We start from the raw sequence: 17,465 nt of genomic DNA, 5'->3' as shown, positions 1-17,465 counted from the left end.
CTGGGGAAATGACTCAGTTGAGCCTCATTTTCAAGCCCTAGCTCCCGGTGAGAGATCCTTGACTCAGAAAATGAGGTGGGCAGCACCTGAGAAACGAGCCCAGGGTTGACATCTGGCCTCCACTTGCATACAATGCACACACGCACACAGGAGCACGTGTGCCCACACACATGCAAGCAACCACACGCGCACACGAAGACTCATTCCAAGGAAGGACTTTGCATAGGTGCGCCAGAAGTCCTGCTGAGGTACTGGAAGGTTTGTGTAGCCTGTCTCAGTAGGGCCTGTAGCGTGAGCTCAGACACTGGGCACTCAGGCGGCTGAGGCAGGAGGAGTGCATGAGCCAGGGAGTCAACATCAGCTGTAAAATATAGCTAGGTCCCCGTCGGGAAGGAAGGAAGGACAGATAGACAGATGGACAATGGCCTCGGTCCCTTTTGAAAGCACTACGTGATAGAGCTTTGTCTCTTGGCTCTGGGGACCAGGAGGACCACGGTCCAGGAGCGGCATTTGGTGCGAGCTTCCCGCTGGCCCGAGAGAACAGGACAGGGTGGACTGACACCCTTTATAACAAACCATCTCCCCAAGAGATGGCACAGTCTTTGCACTGCCTCCACATCTTGGTTGCCTGTCACCTGACCCCGCATTCCAGAAACTGCTGACCTGGGGGGCATGATCCCACTGTAGGCCAGGTGAGATGCTGCACCCCTTTAATTCCATCATTTAGGAGGTGAAAGCAGGGAGAGCCCTATGGCTTCATACAGCCTGCTCTATATAGGCTCCAGGTCAGCAAGGGCTGCACAGTGGGACCACACACACACACACACACGTCCCAATAATGCAGGCTGCTTTTGGAGACGCCTGAACTGCAGCACACACCACACACTCACACACACACACACATCCTGATAATGCAGGCTGCTTATGGAGACGCCTAAGCTGCCGCACAGCCACCAACAGTACACATGTCTGTAGCCTGGGACCTCCTCAGAAGATAAGGACTTTGCTTTTAAGTTGGTGGGAATGTTATAGAACTAGGTTGTGGCTGCACACCCTTGTGGGTAGACCTGTGCCACTTGCTTAATGGGCTTCAGTGTGAGTAAAACATGTTTTATGTGTTTCACCCAGTTAAAAGAAAAAGCAACACCCACAACACGGGGTTGGGGATTTAGCTCAGTGGTAGACCAAGCCCTGGGTTTGGTCCTCAGCTAAAAAGACCCCCACAAAAACAAAGAAGCTCTTGAGCCCCACAGCCCCCTTGGCCCACAGGTCCTATCCATGAAGAAGGAGCTGAATGCGCTGGAGCTGGACTTCCTCCTGCGGTTCCCCTTCAAGGCGGGCGTCACGTCCCCTGTGGATTTCCTGCAGCACCAGAGCTGGGGTGGGATCAAGGTGGGTCCTCGCACTCAGCACTGAACCCCTCCCAACCAGTCTGGAGGATCCTGTGCCCCATCACGGTGACAGGGCCAGAAGAAGGTGGGAGCCAAGATGGCTGCAGCTTGGAGACAACCCGCACTTGTATTGAATGTGACATCACTGGTCTCCGCTAACCATAGGGACCTGAAGCAAGTCCCAGGCCATCCTGTGCCCAGCATCCCTATGCCCTGCCCTGTTCTAGGTCTGGGCACTCCTCAGGTTCCCAGATCCATTGCCAAGAGCCCTCAGATCCCAGGTGTCAAGTTTCAATCCAAACTGTGATCCCTGGAAGGCGGTGGCCTGAGGTGGGACAGCCCTGATATTACCCTCATTGGAGGGGAGGGCTACTGTGAGCCCCCAGGCCACTGGCCCCCATGGAAGCTTGCCCTGCCCTTGACAGGAAGAATAGTTGAGACCCTACTGACAGGCCACTCTGTCACCCAGCCCAGAGCACTGCATCTTCCTGAGACCTCTCCCCAGGGCCCACTAAGGGCCATCTAGAGAAGGTGCCCCCACCCCCCACCCCCGACTCAGGCCGTGTGTGGTCCCTGAAACGACACTTCTGACTCAGGCCCTGTCAGAGATGGACGAGTTCAAGAACCTGGACAGTGACATCGAGGGCTCCGCCAAGCGGTGGAAGAAGCTGGTGGAGTCGGAAGCCCCCGAGAAGGAGATCTTCCCCAAGGAGTGGAAGAACAAGACGGCGCTGCAGAAGCTGTGCATGGTGCGCTGCATGAGGCCAGACCGCATGACCTACGCCGTCAAGTGAGTCTACAGGGAACCGAGCCGAGGGAGGGAGGCCCCTTTGCTGGCACAGCCGGGAGAGGTGCTCTGACCCGGAGATCTAAGTTCCTTTCTTTATGTTTTGGATGTGGTCTCAAGCATCCTGGGCTGACCCTCAACTCAAACATATGTATCCAACGACTTTGAACTTTTGATCCTCCTGCCTCTGCTTCCAGAGTGCTGGGTTTGCATCTGTATGTGAGGCTGAGGATGGAACCCCAGGCCCTGTCCATGCTTGGCAAGCACTTTAGGGCCTGAACCACCTTCTCAGCCCTGATCCTAGGTTCTCGGGGTGTGATCAGTAGGACTGCTGGCCCTACTGGCCTGTGTAGAGGGATAGACCCTGTGACAGGGATGGACAAGCAGACTTTCCCACACTAGGCCCTAAGGTTGAAAGAGAGGAAAAGAAAGGCCATCAGCACTGGGGAACTCTCTGCGTCTAAATTGTCAACTAGGTGCCTATCATAAATGAAGAATTCTAATTTGAGACCTGAGCCCTCCCAGGTGGGGGGGGGGCTAAAGGAAGGGAGGGAGGGACTGAGCACAGAAAACCCCAGGGCCCAGGCTTAGAGTGGGACAGGCTGGCTTCTGCCCTTCCATCTTTCCATACAGTCTAGACACAGCCAGGGCTCCTCAAACCACTGACACCCCCCAGAGCTCCCCTCTGACAAAGCAGGGCCCTGATGCAGGTTCACTCCATATCTAAGGACCTCTCCTGTTCCATTTTTCTCGGTTGGAAGAGGACAGGGCCAGGATTGGTGGGGAGGGAAGGGACAGAGGTAAAGACTAAATGTCAATACAGATGAGCTGGTGGCAGTGAGGACCTGCCAGGCAATGGCACCTGACCATCTCAGAGGCGCAGTAAGACACTTAAAGCCTCCCAGCCCCCCAGGGCCTTCCCATCGTCTCCTGCCTGTGTCTGGGAGCCAGTCCACAGCACGGGAATATAGCCATGGTCCTGCTTTCAAAGCCAGTGCTGGGCAGTCAGCATCTCACCTGAGCTCAGGAGACTTGGACGATGACGGAGGGAAACAGGCAGACACTGGGTTCCGAAGGTCACCCATGCACCCGATGGCATGAGAGGACCACCCAAGGGAGTCCTAGGGCTGGGTTAGAAAGAGGGAATCTGGAGGCTCTAAAGCTGCCTTCTGCACAGAGCTTGTTCCTCCCCTCAACATCCCACATGGACCTCGGAGGCCCCTGGCATCCCAGGTGGCATCCCTCATGCCATCCCCTGGGCCTCTGGGATTGAAGGAGGAGCATACTGTTGAGGAAGATGGAAATCCAGCTCAATTGATAGAGGCTTGCCTAGCACGCACAGAGTCCTGGGGTCACCTCCCAGCACTGCACGACCGGTGCATAGTAACACCCAGAAACCTGCAGCCCCAGCACCTGGAAAGTGGAGGCAGGAGGAGGGTCATAGTCACACAGCAAATACCGAGTCAGCCCGGGCTACTGGACTACTCCAGACCCTGTCCAAAAAAAAGAAAACCTCAAGCTGCCACTTCCTTCCCCTTGATGTCTTAGAGGGAAGTCCATCCAGAATGGCCCACCCACCTGGACCAAAGCCACACACCCCCACACACCCCTAGCCCTGGTCCCGAGCAGGCCCCAGCTGCCTGTGGTCCCACAGAGCGTGTTCCCTCAGGAACTTCGTGGAAGAAAAGATGGGCAGTAAATTTGTGGAAGGCCGGAGCGTGGAATTCTCCAAGTCCTACAAGGAGAGCAGCCCCTCCACGCCAATCTTCTTTATTCTGTCTCCCGGGGTCGACCCCCTCAAAGACGTGGAGGCCCTGGGTAAGTACAGCCGCAGAAGTGTACCCCCGTGGGCCCCAAACCTCCATGGCTACCACTAAATCAAAACTGGAAACTCATGGGGGCACTGCTGGGGTGGAGAAACAGCATGCCTACCAGTGGGATGAGAAGTGGGCAGCGGTCTGTCCCTAAAGGCTCAGAAAGGAGGTCCTCCAGCAAGCCTCCGCCCAGAACTCTGACTAGTCCTCGGTCAGCTTGGCACAAGCTAAAGTCATCTGGGATGAGGGAACCTCAAACGAGAAAATGCCCCCACCGGACTGGCCTGTGGGCCAGCCTGTGAGGCATTTTCTTGGTTGGTGACTGACGTGGGAGAATCCAGCCCACTGTGGGCGGGGCCGCCCTAAGCTGGTGGTCCAGGCTGCTAAAGTGAGCTGGGCCAGCCAGTGAGCAGCACTGTGTTGAGCTCCTGCCCTGACTGCCCTTCATGACAGACTGTGACTGGGAAACCCTCTTCTCCCCAAGATGCCTCTGTTCATGCTATGGCTAACAGAAACCCAACTAAGGCACCTTCCCAACAACCAAACAACCAAAAACTAGAAACAGCCCAGCCTGGGTTACTTTTATCACAGCTGGGACCAAAAACAAAACAAAACACAAAAGCCCGATAACGGTAACCTAAGAAGGATTTATTTGGTACAGTGTGAGGGTTCTGTCTCTTGAGGTGGGGAAGGCACCGTGGCAGGAGCCTGAGATGGCCGGTCACATAACACTGCAGTTAGGGGTTCTGCCCAGTTCTCCTTGGACCCCAGCTCACAGGACAGTACACTCACGTTCAGGGTGTACTGTCCTCCATTTTTGAAACCCCCTCCTAGAGATATCTAGAATGGAGTTTCTATGGCAAATCTATACCCAGTCATGCTGACAACCAAAATAATTACCCATCACACACACACACACACACACACACACACACACACACGCACGCACGCGCGCACGCACGCACGCACGCTATGGGCTGTTACTCTGCTGTGAACCAAATCCATATTACTTCATGGATAAAACTTGAAAGCATGGGGCTCACGCAAGCCGGTGGTGAAGCCACTGGGGAAGGTCTCAGAGTGTGTGATCTCATTTACATGAAATGTCCAGGACAGGCTGATCCACGGTTGTAGGGCAACCAAGCAGTTTTCGGCAAGGGGAGTGGAGAGGGAGTCACACTGTTCAAGGTCACGAGACCTGGAGTGGTGATGGTGGTACCAGAGGGGCAGCTGCACAGCATGACCCATTTCCCGAATGTCCCCGGGTCACACCTTTCCAGATGGCTGAAGCACGGCCGTGTTCCGGGATGTGTGTTTCCCCCGGCGATAAACAAGACGGGAGGCATATGGTGTTCCTGGCTGTGGACCGCAGAGCCTGAACCACTGTTCTGAATCACCCCTGTGCTTTTCCTGTTTTTCCCCTCTTTAGGGAAAAAACTGGGATTTACCATCGACAATGGGAAACTCCATAACGTGTCCCTGGGTCAAGGACAAGAGGTGGTGGCTGAGAATGCGTTGGACGTGGCTGCCGAGAAAGGACATTGGGTCATTCTGCAGGTGAGGACTCCTGCCACCAGGGCCATGTCACTGGGCACCGAACAGACCCTCCCCGTGCTTGGGGTACCACCCCCACCCTTCCTCAGCATGGAGCTCCTCCACAGCCCTCCCTAGCTTCAGGAGGAGTACTGGGGACCATGTTGTCTAGGCTGTGAGCCCGGGGGGAGACAAAGATCACCCCATGGCTAGTTACAGGGAGCATCCCTCATCGATTAGAGCAAACGGGGTCAGGATAGAGCAGCCACCTTACTGGGTGTTTCTCGGGGTGCTTTTAAGAGGCCAGACGGTGTTGGGGGATCAGTGGGGGTCCATCTGGGTCTCAGTCAGGGCTCCTTGCTGCAGAACATCCACCTGGTGGCAAGATGGCTGAGCACCCTGGACAAGAAGGTGGAACGCTACAGCTCGGGCAGCCACGAGGACTACCGTGTGTTCATCAGCGCAGAGCCCGCCCCCACCCCGGAGGCGCACATCATCCCCCAAGGCATCCTGGAAAATGCCATCAAAATCACCAACGAGCCCCCCACGGGCATGTATGCCAACCTGCACAAGGCGCTGGACCTTTTCACTCAGGTAGGGAGGGTGAGACTGGGTGACTCGCCATGGCCAGGCTAAGGAATCAGAGGCCCAGCAGGCCAAGACTTACCTCTAAGTTCTAGAGGTTTTTCTGTACTGGCCTCCTATCCACATCATACCAGCACACACACACATACCAACACACACACGTCACATTAAAGTACATCCCCCAGAGGCTGGGCAAAAACCTATCAACCCCCAAAACCGCAGACTCAGCATGGCCTCTGACCAGCCTCAGGACCCTGTCAGTTGGCAGGGGTGCCTGTCATTACTGTGGCTGCTGAGGCCACGTCCCATCCTAGGTCCCAGTACTCCCCTGACCCCACCCTCAGGAGGTGTGAAGCTTATTTGGGGCCACCAAGCCTTGCTGCTGGGGGCAGTGGGTGACTGACAGGTGGTCGTGACACTGTTCCCAATGGAAGTCTGATACTGCCCTAAACAAGGCAGCAGGTGATCAGGCCCTTCTCCACTGACAGGTACCATGACTTCTTGTACCCCCCAGAGAGGAAGGCAGATGCAGGGACTTACCTGGCACCCTAGGGCTTCTGGGAGGGTTTCTACCGCCCTTCCACACACCCTCTGCACACAGGGCTCCTCCTCTGACCCAGCCTCCCAGTCCTCAATGACTGTGTAGCTCTCCCACTTGTCAGCCCAGGGCAGCTGCTCCTGCAAGCCCCTAGCACCTCACTGCCCCCAACGGTTTCTGCTATAGCCTCCCGTATCACATACTGCTTCTCCAGGCTGCAGCCTAAACCTCTGAGGCTTTGGGACCCTGCATCCTCCTCACACACCCCTACCCAGAGGGGACATTAGAAACACGGAGTTTCCGTGTCTCCCTTCATACATGAACTGAGTCCTCCATAACCCATGCCTACACCGCCATCCAAGTGTGACTGTCAGAGAGCTGAAGGTCAGGAGCACACAGCAGTCACGGGGACAACTGAAGGGCAGCCCGTGACTTGGCGGGTGATGGGTGTGGGTGTAGACCTTGGACACAGGAAGCGCATGGAGCAATGGTGGAGGCTACCTCAGTGCACAGGGTCCTGGTGCACGCTGCAGTCCACACACGACCTGAGGCCAGCCCCACCTTTTGTGTGTCCTTTTTACGTTTGCAGAAGTCTGTGGGTGACAGATGTGTGGAACACCACGGGCAGGGCCGGGGGTCCTTCACCCCCAGCCTGCCTGCAGCCTCTCAGGTGCTGGCACTGTAGGTACACTCCAGTTCACGGCCAACTTCTTTTTAATAAGTAGGGGTACCCCAAAGTTGTGATGAAAAACTCGAGTGGAGGGCCAGTGAGGTTACTCAGCAAGCAAGAGAGTTTGTCACCCAACACGCCAACTTGAGTTCCATCCCCAGAATCCACACATAAGCATGCAGGATGCAGAGAACCAACTCTGACCTACACACATGCATGCATGTGCGCACACACACAGCACACACATTCACAGTAAATTAATGTTGAAGTTTAAATGTATATTAAGGGTGGGTGTACATGCCTGTAACCTTAGCACCCATAAGACCGAGATAGGATTGTGAGTTCCAGCCAAGCCTGATCTGTAGAAGACCCAGAGGCAAAAAAAAAAAAAAAGGCTATCATATAGAAAACAAACCAGGAACACAGTAGTGTGGATTTCCTGGGGAATAACCCTGCATTACCTTCCCTGGGTCTTCAGATGAGCCTCCCTGCGGTTGCTGTGAGGGAATGGCCCGATTGGGCCAGCCAAGGGCTTTAGCGCCCCCCCCCCCCGCCCCGCTGTCAGAGGCAGAGCTGAGCATCTCTGTGCAGAGCCATCCCTATTGGCTCCCTCTTGTTTTCTCCCCCCACAGGACACCCTGGAGATGTGCACCAAGGAGATCGAGTTCAAGTGCATCCTCTTTGCTTTGTGCTACTTCCACGCCGTCGTGGCCGAGAGGCGCAAGTTCGGTGCCCAGGGCTGGAACCGGTCATACCCCTTCAACAATGGGGACCTCACCATCTCCATCAATGTACTCTACAACTACCTGGAAGCCAACCCCAAGGTAAGCAGGGTGCACCCAGGATCTCCCCCAACCCCCTGGATCCCCCTCCCCTGCCGGCTGTCTGGACCAGTTACCTCCAGTTCTTGGCGTCGTGGTCAAAGCATTGGGGAAAGCGCACACAGGTGGGCACCTGGCAAAGCGTTCATAGAGAAGCGAAGATGCCGTGGTACTGATCAAACACGCTGCCAGCAAGCAGCGAGCCGCAGGCTCCATGAGTTAGAGTGCCCGGGGCCCCACGTTCTTGTCCCAGGCCATCTGGGAAGGGAGGAGCTGGTGCTAAGGGCATTTTGATGGACAGCTTGGGTCATGGCTGTGATGCATCTTAGAGTAACCTTATACGTGCCCAGTCACACAGAGTTGTAAGATGGTAACTAGAGGGCTGGAGACACAACTGAGTAGCTAAAAGCACTTGCTGCTCTTTTGAAGGATCCGAGTTTAGTTCCCAGGACCCATGACAGGGTGGCTCATGGTCACCTAAAACTCCCGCACCCGGTGATCTGGCCTCTGCAGGCACCTGCATGCATGTGCGCTCACCCACATGAATGCATACACTTTTTTATATTTATTTGTTAGTTTGTTTATTTATCGGCTTTTCGAGATAGTTTCTCTGTTTAGCCCTGGCTGCCATGGAATTCACTCCGTAGACCAAGCTGACCTCAAACTTAGAGATCCACCTGCCTCTGCCTCCTGAGTGCTGGGATTAAAGGCGTGCGCCACCACCGCCTAGCACACTTTTTTTTTAAGATGGTAAATAAAGGGGGCATCCACCTGCCGTCAGCAAACACGCAAAAAGCTACAGACGGCAGGTGGATGCTGGTCTCAGGTGGGCATGGAGGTGCACGCCCATAATCCCAGCACTCGGAAAGGTTGAGGCTGGAGCATCTCTAGTTTGAGGCTAGCGTGGGTGATTTAGCTAGGGATGAGGCTGAGTGGCCCAAGGCCCTGGATTTCAACCTCTAGAAGCTCCAGCAGGCAGGGTGCAGTGCAGGGGTCTGACTGCACACAGCAGGGGCTGTGCTGGTAAAACGTGGGGCCACATGTGACCTGGAGCCTGAGCACAGGTTTGGGACCAGACTGTGGAGTTTGGATGCCAGCTCCACTGTCCACTAAAGTCTAATTTATTCCCTCCCTAAGTGTCAGTCCCTCAGTTGGGTCTGGCAGCCACATCTGCTAAGTCTCTCTAAGGCTTGGCCATTCAGAGGCTAGATCTAGCAGCAGTCCTCCCTCCCATGGTTACCCAGTACCTGCCACCCTGGAAGTGGGCTCAGACCCAGCATTCTCTTAAGAAAAAGCCAGAAGGATACACGCACCCAGACCTCAGGCTTCTCTACTGTGCTCTTGGCACCCCAGTTCAATAGCAACAGAGACTGTGGGTCCCAAGGGAACAAGACACCAAGTCCTCCTCACAGGCAGATGGTCAAGCGCACCAAGCCGTGTACCATGCCGAGCAGCAAGTAAACCTGATCTGCAGGAAACATGGCGGGATCCCAGCCCTGCTCTGGGGTGACACGGTGCCCAGCCGGTGGGGAGAGGGCTTGAATTTCCACGTACAGACCAGGATCTCTCAGCCCCCTCTGAGCCTGCTTCTTCGCAGAGCTTCAGGGGTCAGCTGAGGACAAACAGAAGGCATCCTGGATCAGATGCCGGTCTCAGGAGTCCCCTCCTACTCACCATCACCTTAAAGAAAGCCCAACAAACACCATGGTGTGGTGCCTGCCTATAATCCCAGCACCTAGGAGGTCCAAGGAGGAGGGTCTGGAGTGCACGGGGTGCAAGGTCACCACCCTCAGATGCATAGCAAGTCCAAGGTCAGCCTGGGATACCTGAGACCCGAGAGAGGAGAGGCCATGGTCAAAGGCTAATGAGACACTAAGCCTGGGGTCAGGAGAGAAGGATGCTCCCTGTGGGCAGCCTAAGAACATCTGGCCAGAGGCTCCGGGGCCCCTGAACTTCCCCTCCATGCAGAGATCCTGCCTGGTACTAAGCAATCTCCAGCAGCAATGGCATCGTCGGTCACCATCTCACACAGCTGTCCTTGCTAGTGTCCCTCTGAGGACCACTCCAGTGATTCTGGAGGCAGGTAGGAGCACTCGCCCCACTCTCCCCTGCAAAAGACACCACTAACCAGAAAGAGTGCCTCCGGAACACGGCTGGCCTGTCACAGGTCAGAGAGCCACCGACTTTGCGTCAAGTGGCTGCCAGGAAATGAAAATGTGCAGACACAGCTCCCTGCCCTCCCACAGGCTGCTGTGGGCAGCAGGAATGGGCTACATGCCAAATGAAGCTCCAGGCTTTGTGGATAAAGGGTCACCCAGGCTCTGAAAGACCATGCGTGTATTGGCCAGTGATTCTAGGGTGAGGGACGTGGGGCTGGGCAGAAGGTAGGCTGAAGGGAAACAAAATAGGGAGGAAAGCCCACCTGACCCAACAGGACAGCCAGTGCCAGGCTATGAGTGTGCACATCTCCAGAAGCCCACGGAGCCAAGGTTCTGGCTAGACTTGTGAACACCCAGCTCCCACAGAGACCTGCACGGCTCCACAAGAGGCCACAGAGGTTCCCATGGGTCAGGAGACCCACTGGTCCACATCAGACACACAATTGACTGGACTTTTAGCCAATGGAAGATGCGAGGGCCAGCACCGATTCTCAAGAGCAGAATCCAGATGTTGCATAGAATGCACACTGATGCTGAGGCTGACAGAGCCCAGGGAACCAGGAAGGAGCAGGTGGCCTGTGACCTTTGGGGCACCAGCAGGAGCCAAGATGTCCCTATGGAAGAGGACATGAGGCTGAAGCCAGCCTAAAACCATAACCAAAGCAGAGTCTCAGAGGGACTAGCCTGAGACTCGCGTACTGAGGTGCAGGAATAGAGAAAGGTGTCCCTTGGCAACTGGGTGGTCACAGGTGACGCTGAAGGAAAGCAACCTGGGTGCAGACCCTGCTGAGCTTTCTAGCCTCACTGATGTAACAGAGGGTGGGGGTGGGGCGCTCCTCACATTCCCCTCCCCCTTCCTAAGGTGCCCTGGGATGATCTCCGCTACCTTTTTGGTGAAATCATGTATGGAGGACACATCACGGATGACTGGGACCGCCGGCTGTGCAGGACCTACCTGGCAGAGTACATCCGTGTGGAGATGCTGGAAGGGGAGGTGCTGCTGGCACCCGGGTTTCAGATCCCCCCCAACCTGGACTACAAGGTAGGGAGGGGCGCCCTGCCTGGGGGCTCAATATGTGACCAGGACAGCAAAGACCAATCCATCTTGACAACTCCCTGAGGGCCCCCCCCAAAAAAAAGCCCAATTGAGTTCTAGGGGTTTAGGTATTTGACAGAGAGAACCCCAACACATAAACCCTTTCCAGGGCTACCATGAGTACATCGATGAGAACCTGCCCCCCGAGAGTCCTTACCTGTATGGCCTGCACCCCAACGCAGAGATTGGCTTCCTTACTGTCACCTCTGAGAAGCTATTCCGCACAGTCCTGGAAATGCAACCCAAAGAGACAGACTCGGGAGCAGGCACAGGGGTGTCACGTGAGGAAAAGGTATGACCTGTCCATGCTCCCAGCAACAGGGACAGGCTGGGCCTAGAGCGGTAGGAGGCAGCCCTGTCTGGGGACAGAGCCTGGGCAGTTTGTCGAGTTGGGCACACTCTGTCCCTGAGCCTTGGGTGGTTTACAGCTGGTCACAGACATCACTGGCAAAGAACTGTGGGGTGCAGCAAAGTGGCCCCCTAGGACACGGAGCTCAAGGACAACCAGGACATAGGCAGTCAGAAGTCTATGAGACAGAGCACTGTGTAAGCTCCTTTGCCTGGCCTGCCTCGGCACCCCGAGGCTCTAGCACCTTCCCCACTTTCTTACATCGTGGAAAAGACCTGTCACACCTCAGCTCTAAGCTTGGGGCTAAAGAGTAAACAGGCCAACACCGGAGTCAAAAGTCCCTGCCTGCTGCTATTCAGGGTCCAGAATTTTTACTGACCTAGCAATAGAAGCCAGGAATCTACTGTTAAGCCAGGTGTAGTGCACACACAGACCTAAATCCCAGTACTCCAGAGGCTGTGCAGCAGGGGGATCTCGAGTTCAGGGCCACGGTGTTCCAGGGCGGACTGAGATGACACTTTCTCAAAAAAAAAAGTCTGATGGATGGTGGTGGGTGACCGTCACACGTCACATACCACTGTGGGGGGGGGGGGCTAAATCAGACCTGTGCCCACTAGGGCACCTGACAGGAGGTAAGAAGCTGAAGCGTTTGTGCCTTGTCACTAGGCTACCAGGCCTGATGCACTCACAACCCCGGCCAAATGTGGCTGCTCCCCACCCTACTTGCCTCTTCCCCAGTAGACTTGAGCCTGCAGTGTGTGCGCACGTGCGCGCACACACCCGGGTGAATGCCGCATAACAGAGTCTGCCTGGCACTGGCTTCCAGGTGAAGGCTGTGCTGGATGAAATCCTTGAGAAGATTCCAGAGACCTTCAACATGGCCGAGATCATGGCAAAAGCGGCTGAAAAGACCCCCTATGTGGTCGTCGCCTTCCAAGAATGTGAGAGAATGAACATCCTCACCAACGAGATGAGGCGCTCGCTGAAGGAGCTGAACCTAGGGCTCAAGGTCAAAACCGTGGGTCAACCAGGGCATGGGCAGGGGCTTGTGAAACCGGCTGGGCCGCAGAGGGACAGCCAGCGGCATACCTTGGGCCTCCCCTCCCCTAGTCTGGAATCCTGTGCCCTCCCAATACAGGCCACGAAAGGGGCTATTGCCTGGCTATGACCTCTGGAGGTGCCAGAGAGTCATGCTGGCAACCCAGGACATACAGTGAGGGCTATCCCCCATCCTGACCTGACCACGTCCCTTAGGGTGAGCTGACCATCACAACAGACATGGAAGACCTGTCCACGGCTCTGTTCTATGACACTGTGCCTGATACATGGGTGGCCCGGGCCTACCCCTCCATGATGGGCTTGGCGGCTTGGTATGCCGACCTGCTGCAGCGTATCAGGGTAAGTCACAGGACCCCGGAGCCTCCAGGAACCTTTGTGCCATGGCCGCAGAGTCCCTGGCAGCCACCAGGGCTGACGCAGGTAGGAAGGCCTGGCTCAGTCCCTCAGACATCTGACTTCCCAAGGAGGGGCAGGACGCTCAGAGCCCCATCAGGAGGACCCTCTCTCTATGCAGCAAAGGCAAGAGCAAAAGCTGCTTCTGTGCCCCAGGTTACCGTCTAACATTGGGCCATTCCCTTACGGGAGGCTGCGGGCTCTCTGGTGAAGTCAGCCTCAGCAGAGACTAGTCTGTACCCTCAGCAACCATGCTTCCTTGCAGGAGCTCGAAGCCTGGACGACAGACTTCGCCCTGCCCACCACTGTGTGGCTGGCCGGCTTCTTCAACCCGCAGTCATTCCTCACGGCCATCATGCAGTCCATGGCAAGGAAAAACGAGTGGCCCCTGGACAAGATGTGTCTGTCTGTAGAGGTTACGAAGAAGAACCGAGAGGACATAACAGCTCCTCCCCGAGAGGGCTCCTACGTGTACGGGCTCTTCATGGAAGGTAACTGTCTAGAAAGCTTCCAGAGCCACTCCCACTCAGCGGGGAATGAGACAGGCTGAGCAAGCCTAGGGTAGGAGTGGCTGGGCTTGGAGCCACCCTGAACCTTAGAGGGGACTGATGGGCTGAGGCCTGGACCAGAAACCCATTCCAAGCTGAGTATGGTGTGCACGCTACAGTTGTAGCACCTGGGAGGCTGAGGCTGGAGGATTGCTGGAACTCTATGGGCAGCAGGAAGGTCCCAGCCAGCCTGGGCTCTACTCAGACAGGAGCATTTGTACGCATCATTTAAACAGTTTAGACATGATGAGGAACGTGGCCTCCACACTGAGGCAGGAGCTTTGTTGAGTTGGGAGCTCCTGAGGCTCCCCCAAGCAAAGGCTTCAAGGAGGAAGGCCGGCCAGGCTGCCCAATGAAGCCAGGACAGCAGGAGGGCAGAGAGGTAGAGGTGCCCATCAGAATTCATTACCCACCCAGCCAGCCAGGTAAGAAGGCTGTGTCGGTCCCTAGCCAGCAGAGGCTCACACCCCCATTCTCCACGTTTACTGTGGAAAGCCACGCCCAACACATGAGAGCCCCTGGATAGGACAAGAGACGACAGCAGTCTGGTTAAGGGTAGATAGTGTTTATATAGGCATATATATATATATGTGTATATAACTTATTCCCTATGTACACAGAGGGTAGACATTCATTACACAGGAAGGGACAGTGCTGGAATCGTCAGTCGCAGCCAGTTTCTGTCGCTGACACTCAGAAGGCTGAGATGAGCCTCAGAGCCATTACAGCACGCAGGGTCACCTCCAAGTCCTCAGTGCGTACCCATGTTTGGCACTTCTGGCACCTGGCCTGAGCTCTTCAGGGCTCCCACTTCACTGGCCTGTCTCTGAAAAGATCAGAGAGGTCGGAGGCCAGGCCTCTATCTCTGCTGGTGCCTCCCTTATTCATGGTCAGCACTCCAAACAGCGGCTCAGCCTCCCATACAATACCCAGGCCATCAGCTACACTGTGTCCACAGGAGCTCGCTGGGACACCCAGACCGGAGTCATTGCTGAAGCACGGCTAAAGGACCTCACGCCAGTCATGCCTGTCATCTTCATCAAGGCCATTCCTGTGGACCGAATGGAGACCAAGAACATCTATGAATGCCCCGTGTACAAGACGCGTATCCGAGGCCCAACCTACGTCTGGACCTTTAACCTGAAGACCAAAGAAAAGGCTGCCAAGTGGATCCTTGCAGCGGTGGCGCTGCTCCTGCAGGTGTAGCTGCTGCAGCGCCCGACCCCATGTAGCTCCAATCAGAAAACTGCCCTTGCTTCCCGTGCAACTGTAACTTTACAGGAACTGAAGCGATTTCTTTTTTTTTTTTACTTCTTACAAATCCAGTGCCCCTGGACTACTGTGCAGAGGTGGTGGATGGGGCACAGATTAAAACAATTGCAGTCACTGTGCCAGTCTGATTGCACTTAGTGCCTGATGTCACCCAGGGCCCAGCCCAGCAGTGAAGCCGATTCCCAGCAGCTGGGAGCAAACATCCTGGGCACCAACCCCCAAATCCTGCCTTAGGGAGGAGTGAACTTATCTCCCGGCAGAGCAGGAGGTTTAGGGTGCGGCCCTCACCCCGGCCTGATACTGCACACAAGCCCCATACCAGGGCCCAGGTGCGCCTTCCACACAGCAGCACCCACACTGGGCTCACAAAGAGAACGCCTGAAGTCCCTGCACTACAACAAGCAAACCATGCCACAGGTGCCGCCATGCGAGCTGCACAGCCATCCTTCTCCAGTGAAGCCACCACATGGAACACAGTGAGTAGGAACCACTGTCGCCATGTCGTGCTCTGGGGTTAAAGGTTTCTCCTAAGGAATAGTGTTCCAGGGTAGCAAACCCCGCCCCCCATAAACACTGTGCTTTGTCTATTCTGTCTCCCACACGCTCAGTGCACACGTCCCTGAGAACACTCCCGCTAACCGGGCTGCTCCATGGTTTTTGCACCTAACACACACTCCCTGGTAACCAATGGCCCCAGGTGATGGTGAGCAGACAGGTGACGCTAGCTGAGGCCCCTACAACTGGGCGGTGCTGATGCTGGATGTGCAGCCAAGTCATCAGGCTACAAGCAAGTAGAGAGACAAGAGGGTCCCAGGAGCAGCCACTGTAACCCCAGGAAAGGGCTCCCTGGGGAGCAGGCACCACGTGGGTTTCTAAACTTCAAAGCCGCAAGGAAATGCCATCCAGCTTGTCTGACCTCCTGTGAACATGGCTCTGATGCCTGAGCCCCCAATGAGGACAGAGGAGTTTCAGGCCTAGCTACTGAACATCTGCCTCTGCTGGCCAGGAGGGGTCACCGCAGCCCCAGAAGATTGCACAGCCAGCACAGCTCCAGGCAACTTTGTTCCAATCCCTTGTAATAAGCACAAATCAGTTTTTTTTTCCAATTTTGCCTTTGGAGTCTGAAATAAAACAGTAATTCTCCAAACTTCCCAAAGGCCAAGTTACCTTCAGGGATCTGGAACAAAGTCCTGGAGTCAGAATTAGGGAGCCTAGGTGTGCAGAGAGACAGAGGTAGAACCGACCCAGGATTCCAAAGGTGGCAGGCAGAGGACAGGGCTCAGCCCAGGGCAGAAAGTGCAAGAATCTGAGAGCTCCCTCAGCCTCTCCAAGCAGCTGCTGTGGCTCGTGTCAGTCAGCCCTGGGTCACAGTCCTGAAGGCAGATGTCTTCCTGTGGAAGGCTAGGTGTTCCTGACTCTGGAGCCCCACCTTCTACAGCAGTAATGGTGACAGTGGCTCAGTCACAGCCACTGAGATGTCGAGGCAGCCATCTCTGCTGCAGAGGGCTCCTCTACAGGAGGCTCTTCTCCACACACCAGGCTGGACTGGCAGCAGCAAATGAAGTTTACAGCCACATCTCAGAGACCCTGGGGAGGAGTGGGTAGGCAAGCAGGCTTCTAGAAACGCCCAAGACACATGCACTTAGGATGGCCTGCTGTGAGATAGCCACCAAATCTGACCAGGTACGGTGGCGCACACCTTAACACTAGCACTGGAGGCCACCAGGGCTGCTGAGCCTTTGTCTCGGAGTAAAACTGAAGGTGTGACAAAGGGGCAGGGGCAAAGATCCAGAGACCCCGTGGCTCACGGTGGTCAGCTCTGCAGAGGTCTGCACAGCGTGGTAACTCAAAAGGCCACCATGTTCTCCACCAGACAGACCAACAACATTCACTCAGGCTCCTGGGCAGGCAGAGTATATCCCAAGCCAACGAGAACTCACAGCTACCTCTCTTGACACTCCCACTAACCTGCTGCACGTCAGGGAGACAGACAGTCTACCACGTGTCACCGTACCCCCCACCACCCTTGAGCACTGTCTGCCACATAGCCACACTCAGCAGAGACCAGGGAAGGAAAGGACCCCCCACTGCCCTCTGGACCCCTGGGCAGGAACAGCAGAAAGCAGAGGTTGCTGGCTCTAGCCCTGGGCAGCAGCAGCACTGAGGGGAGAGAGGAAGAACAAAGTTCAGCACCTGCTTTAAGACTGTCCACGACCACAAACACTGTTCTGTGGCAAAGGAAGGAACAAGGCCACAGGGTCCCCTCAAGGTCCAGCCTTGAGGAACAACTGGCCTCCTCTGAGTTCCCAGCACCTGCCTGTTGTCAGAAGAAGTTCTTGATCAGTGGGGTCACCATCTTCACCCACAGCTTCACCTGCCGACCTGGCTGCTCAAAGGTCGCAGACGACACCACACCTGATCTCAAGTAGAGCTGCTCCTGCTCCTGAGGA

The 17,465-nt window shown here is 55.7% G+C and overlaps 2 protein-coding genes across 3 annotated transcripts in view; one reads left to right on the top strand and one right to left on the bottom strand.

Moving 5' to 3' along the window:
* Dnah17 (dynein axonemal heavy chain 17) overlaps positions 1-17,007 on the top strand; it is a 106,649-nt gene extending 89,642 nt beyond the window's left edge. Inside the window, exons 69-80 of one of the 2 annotated variants that reach the window (XM_005350806.2) lie at positions 1,270-1,392; positions 1,988-2,181; positions 3,848-3,996; positions 5,422-5,549; positions 5,892-6,119; positions 7,951-8,142; positions 11,161-11,340; positions 11,504-11,686; positions 12,570-12,752; positions 12,998-13,141; positions 13,461-13,686; positions 14,702-17,007. In XM_005350806.2, the coding sequence (XP_005350863.1) occupies positions 1,270-1,392; positions 1,988-2,181; positions 3,848-3,996; positions 5,422-5,549; positions 5,892-6,119; positions 7,951-8,142; positions 11,161-11,340; positions 11,504-11,686; positions 12,570-12,752; positions 12,998-13,141; positions 13,461-13,686; positions 14,702-14,949 (2,178 nt within the window). In that variant the 3' untranslated portion in view covers positions 14,950-17,007. Of the gene's footprint in view, positions 1-1,269; positions 1,393-1,987; positions 2,182-3,847; positions 3,997-5,421; positions 5,562-5,876; positions 6,120-7,950; positions 8,143-11,160; positions 11,341-11,503; positions 11,687-12,569; positions 12,753-12,997; positions 13,142-13,460; positions 13,687-14,701 lie in introns of both variants that reach the window. The other variant, XM_005350807.2, reaches the window with a different exon arrangement.
* The window catches only part of Pgs1 (phosphatidylglycerophosphate synthase 1), a 37,212-nt gene continuing 34,195 nt past the window's right edge, over positions 14,449-17,465 (bottom strand). Inside the window, exons 9-10 of the mRNA XM_005350809.2 lie at positions 17,333-17,458; positions 14,449-14,794 (exon numbers count right to left, since the gene is read on the bottom strand). Coding sequence (XP_005350866.1) covers positions 17,339-17,458 — 120 coding nt within the window. The 3' untranslated portion in view covers positions 14,449-14,794; positions 17,333-17,338. The remainder of the gene's footprint in view (positions 14,795-17,332; positions 17,459-17,465) is intronic.

Source organism: Microtus ochrogaster, chromosome 7, assembly GCF_000317375.1.
Source record: "Microtus ochrogaster isolate Prairie Vole_2 chromosome 7, MicOch1.0, whole genome shotgun sequence".
Classification (NCBI taxonomy): Eukaryota; Metazoa; Chordata; class Mammalia; order Rodentia; family Cricetidae; genus Microtus; species Microtus ochrogaster.
This window is presented reverse-complemented; position numbering and strand designations above follow the sequence as displayed.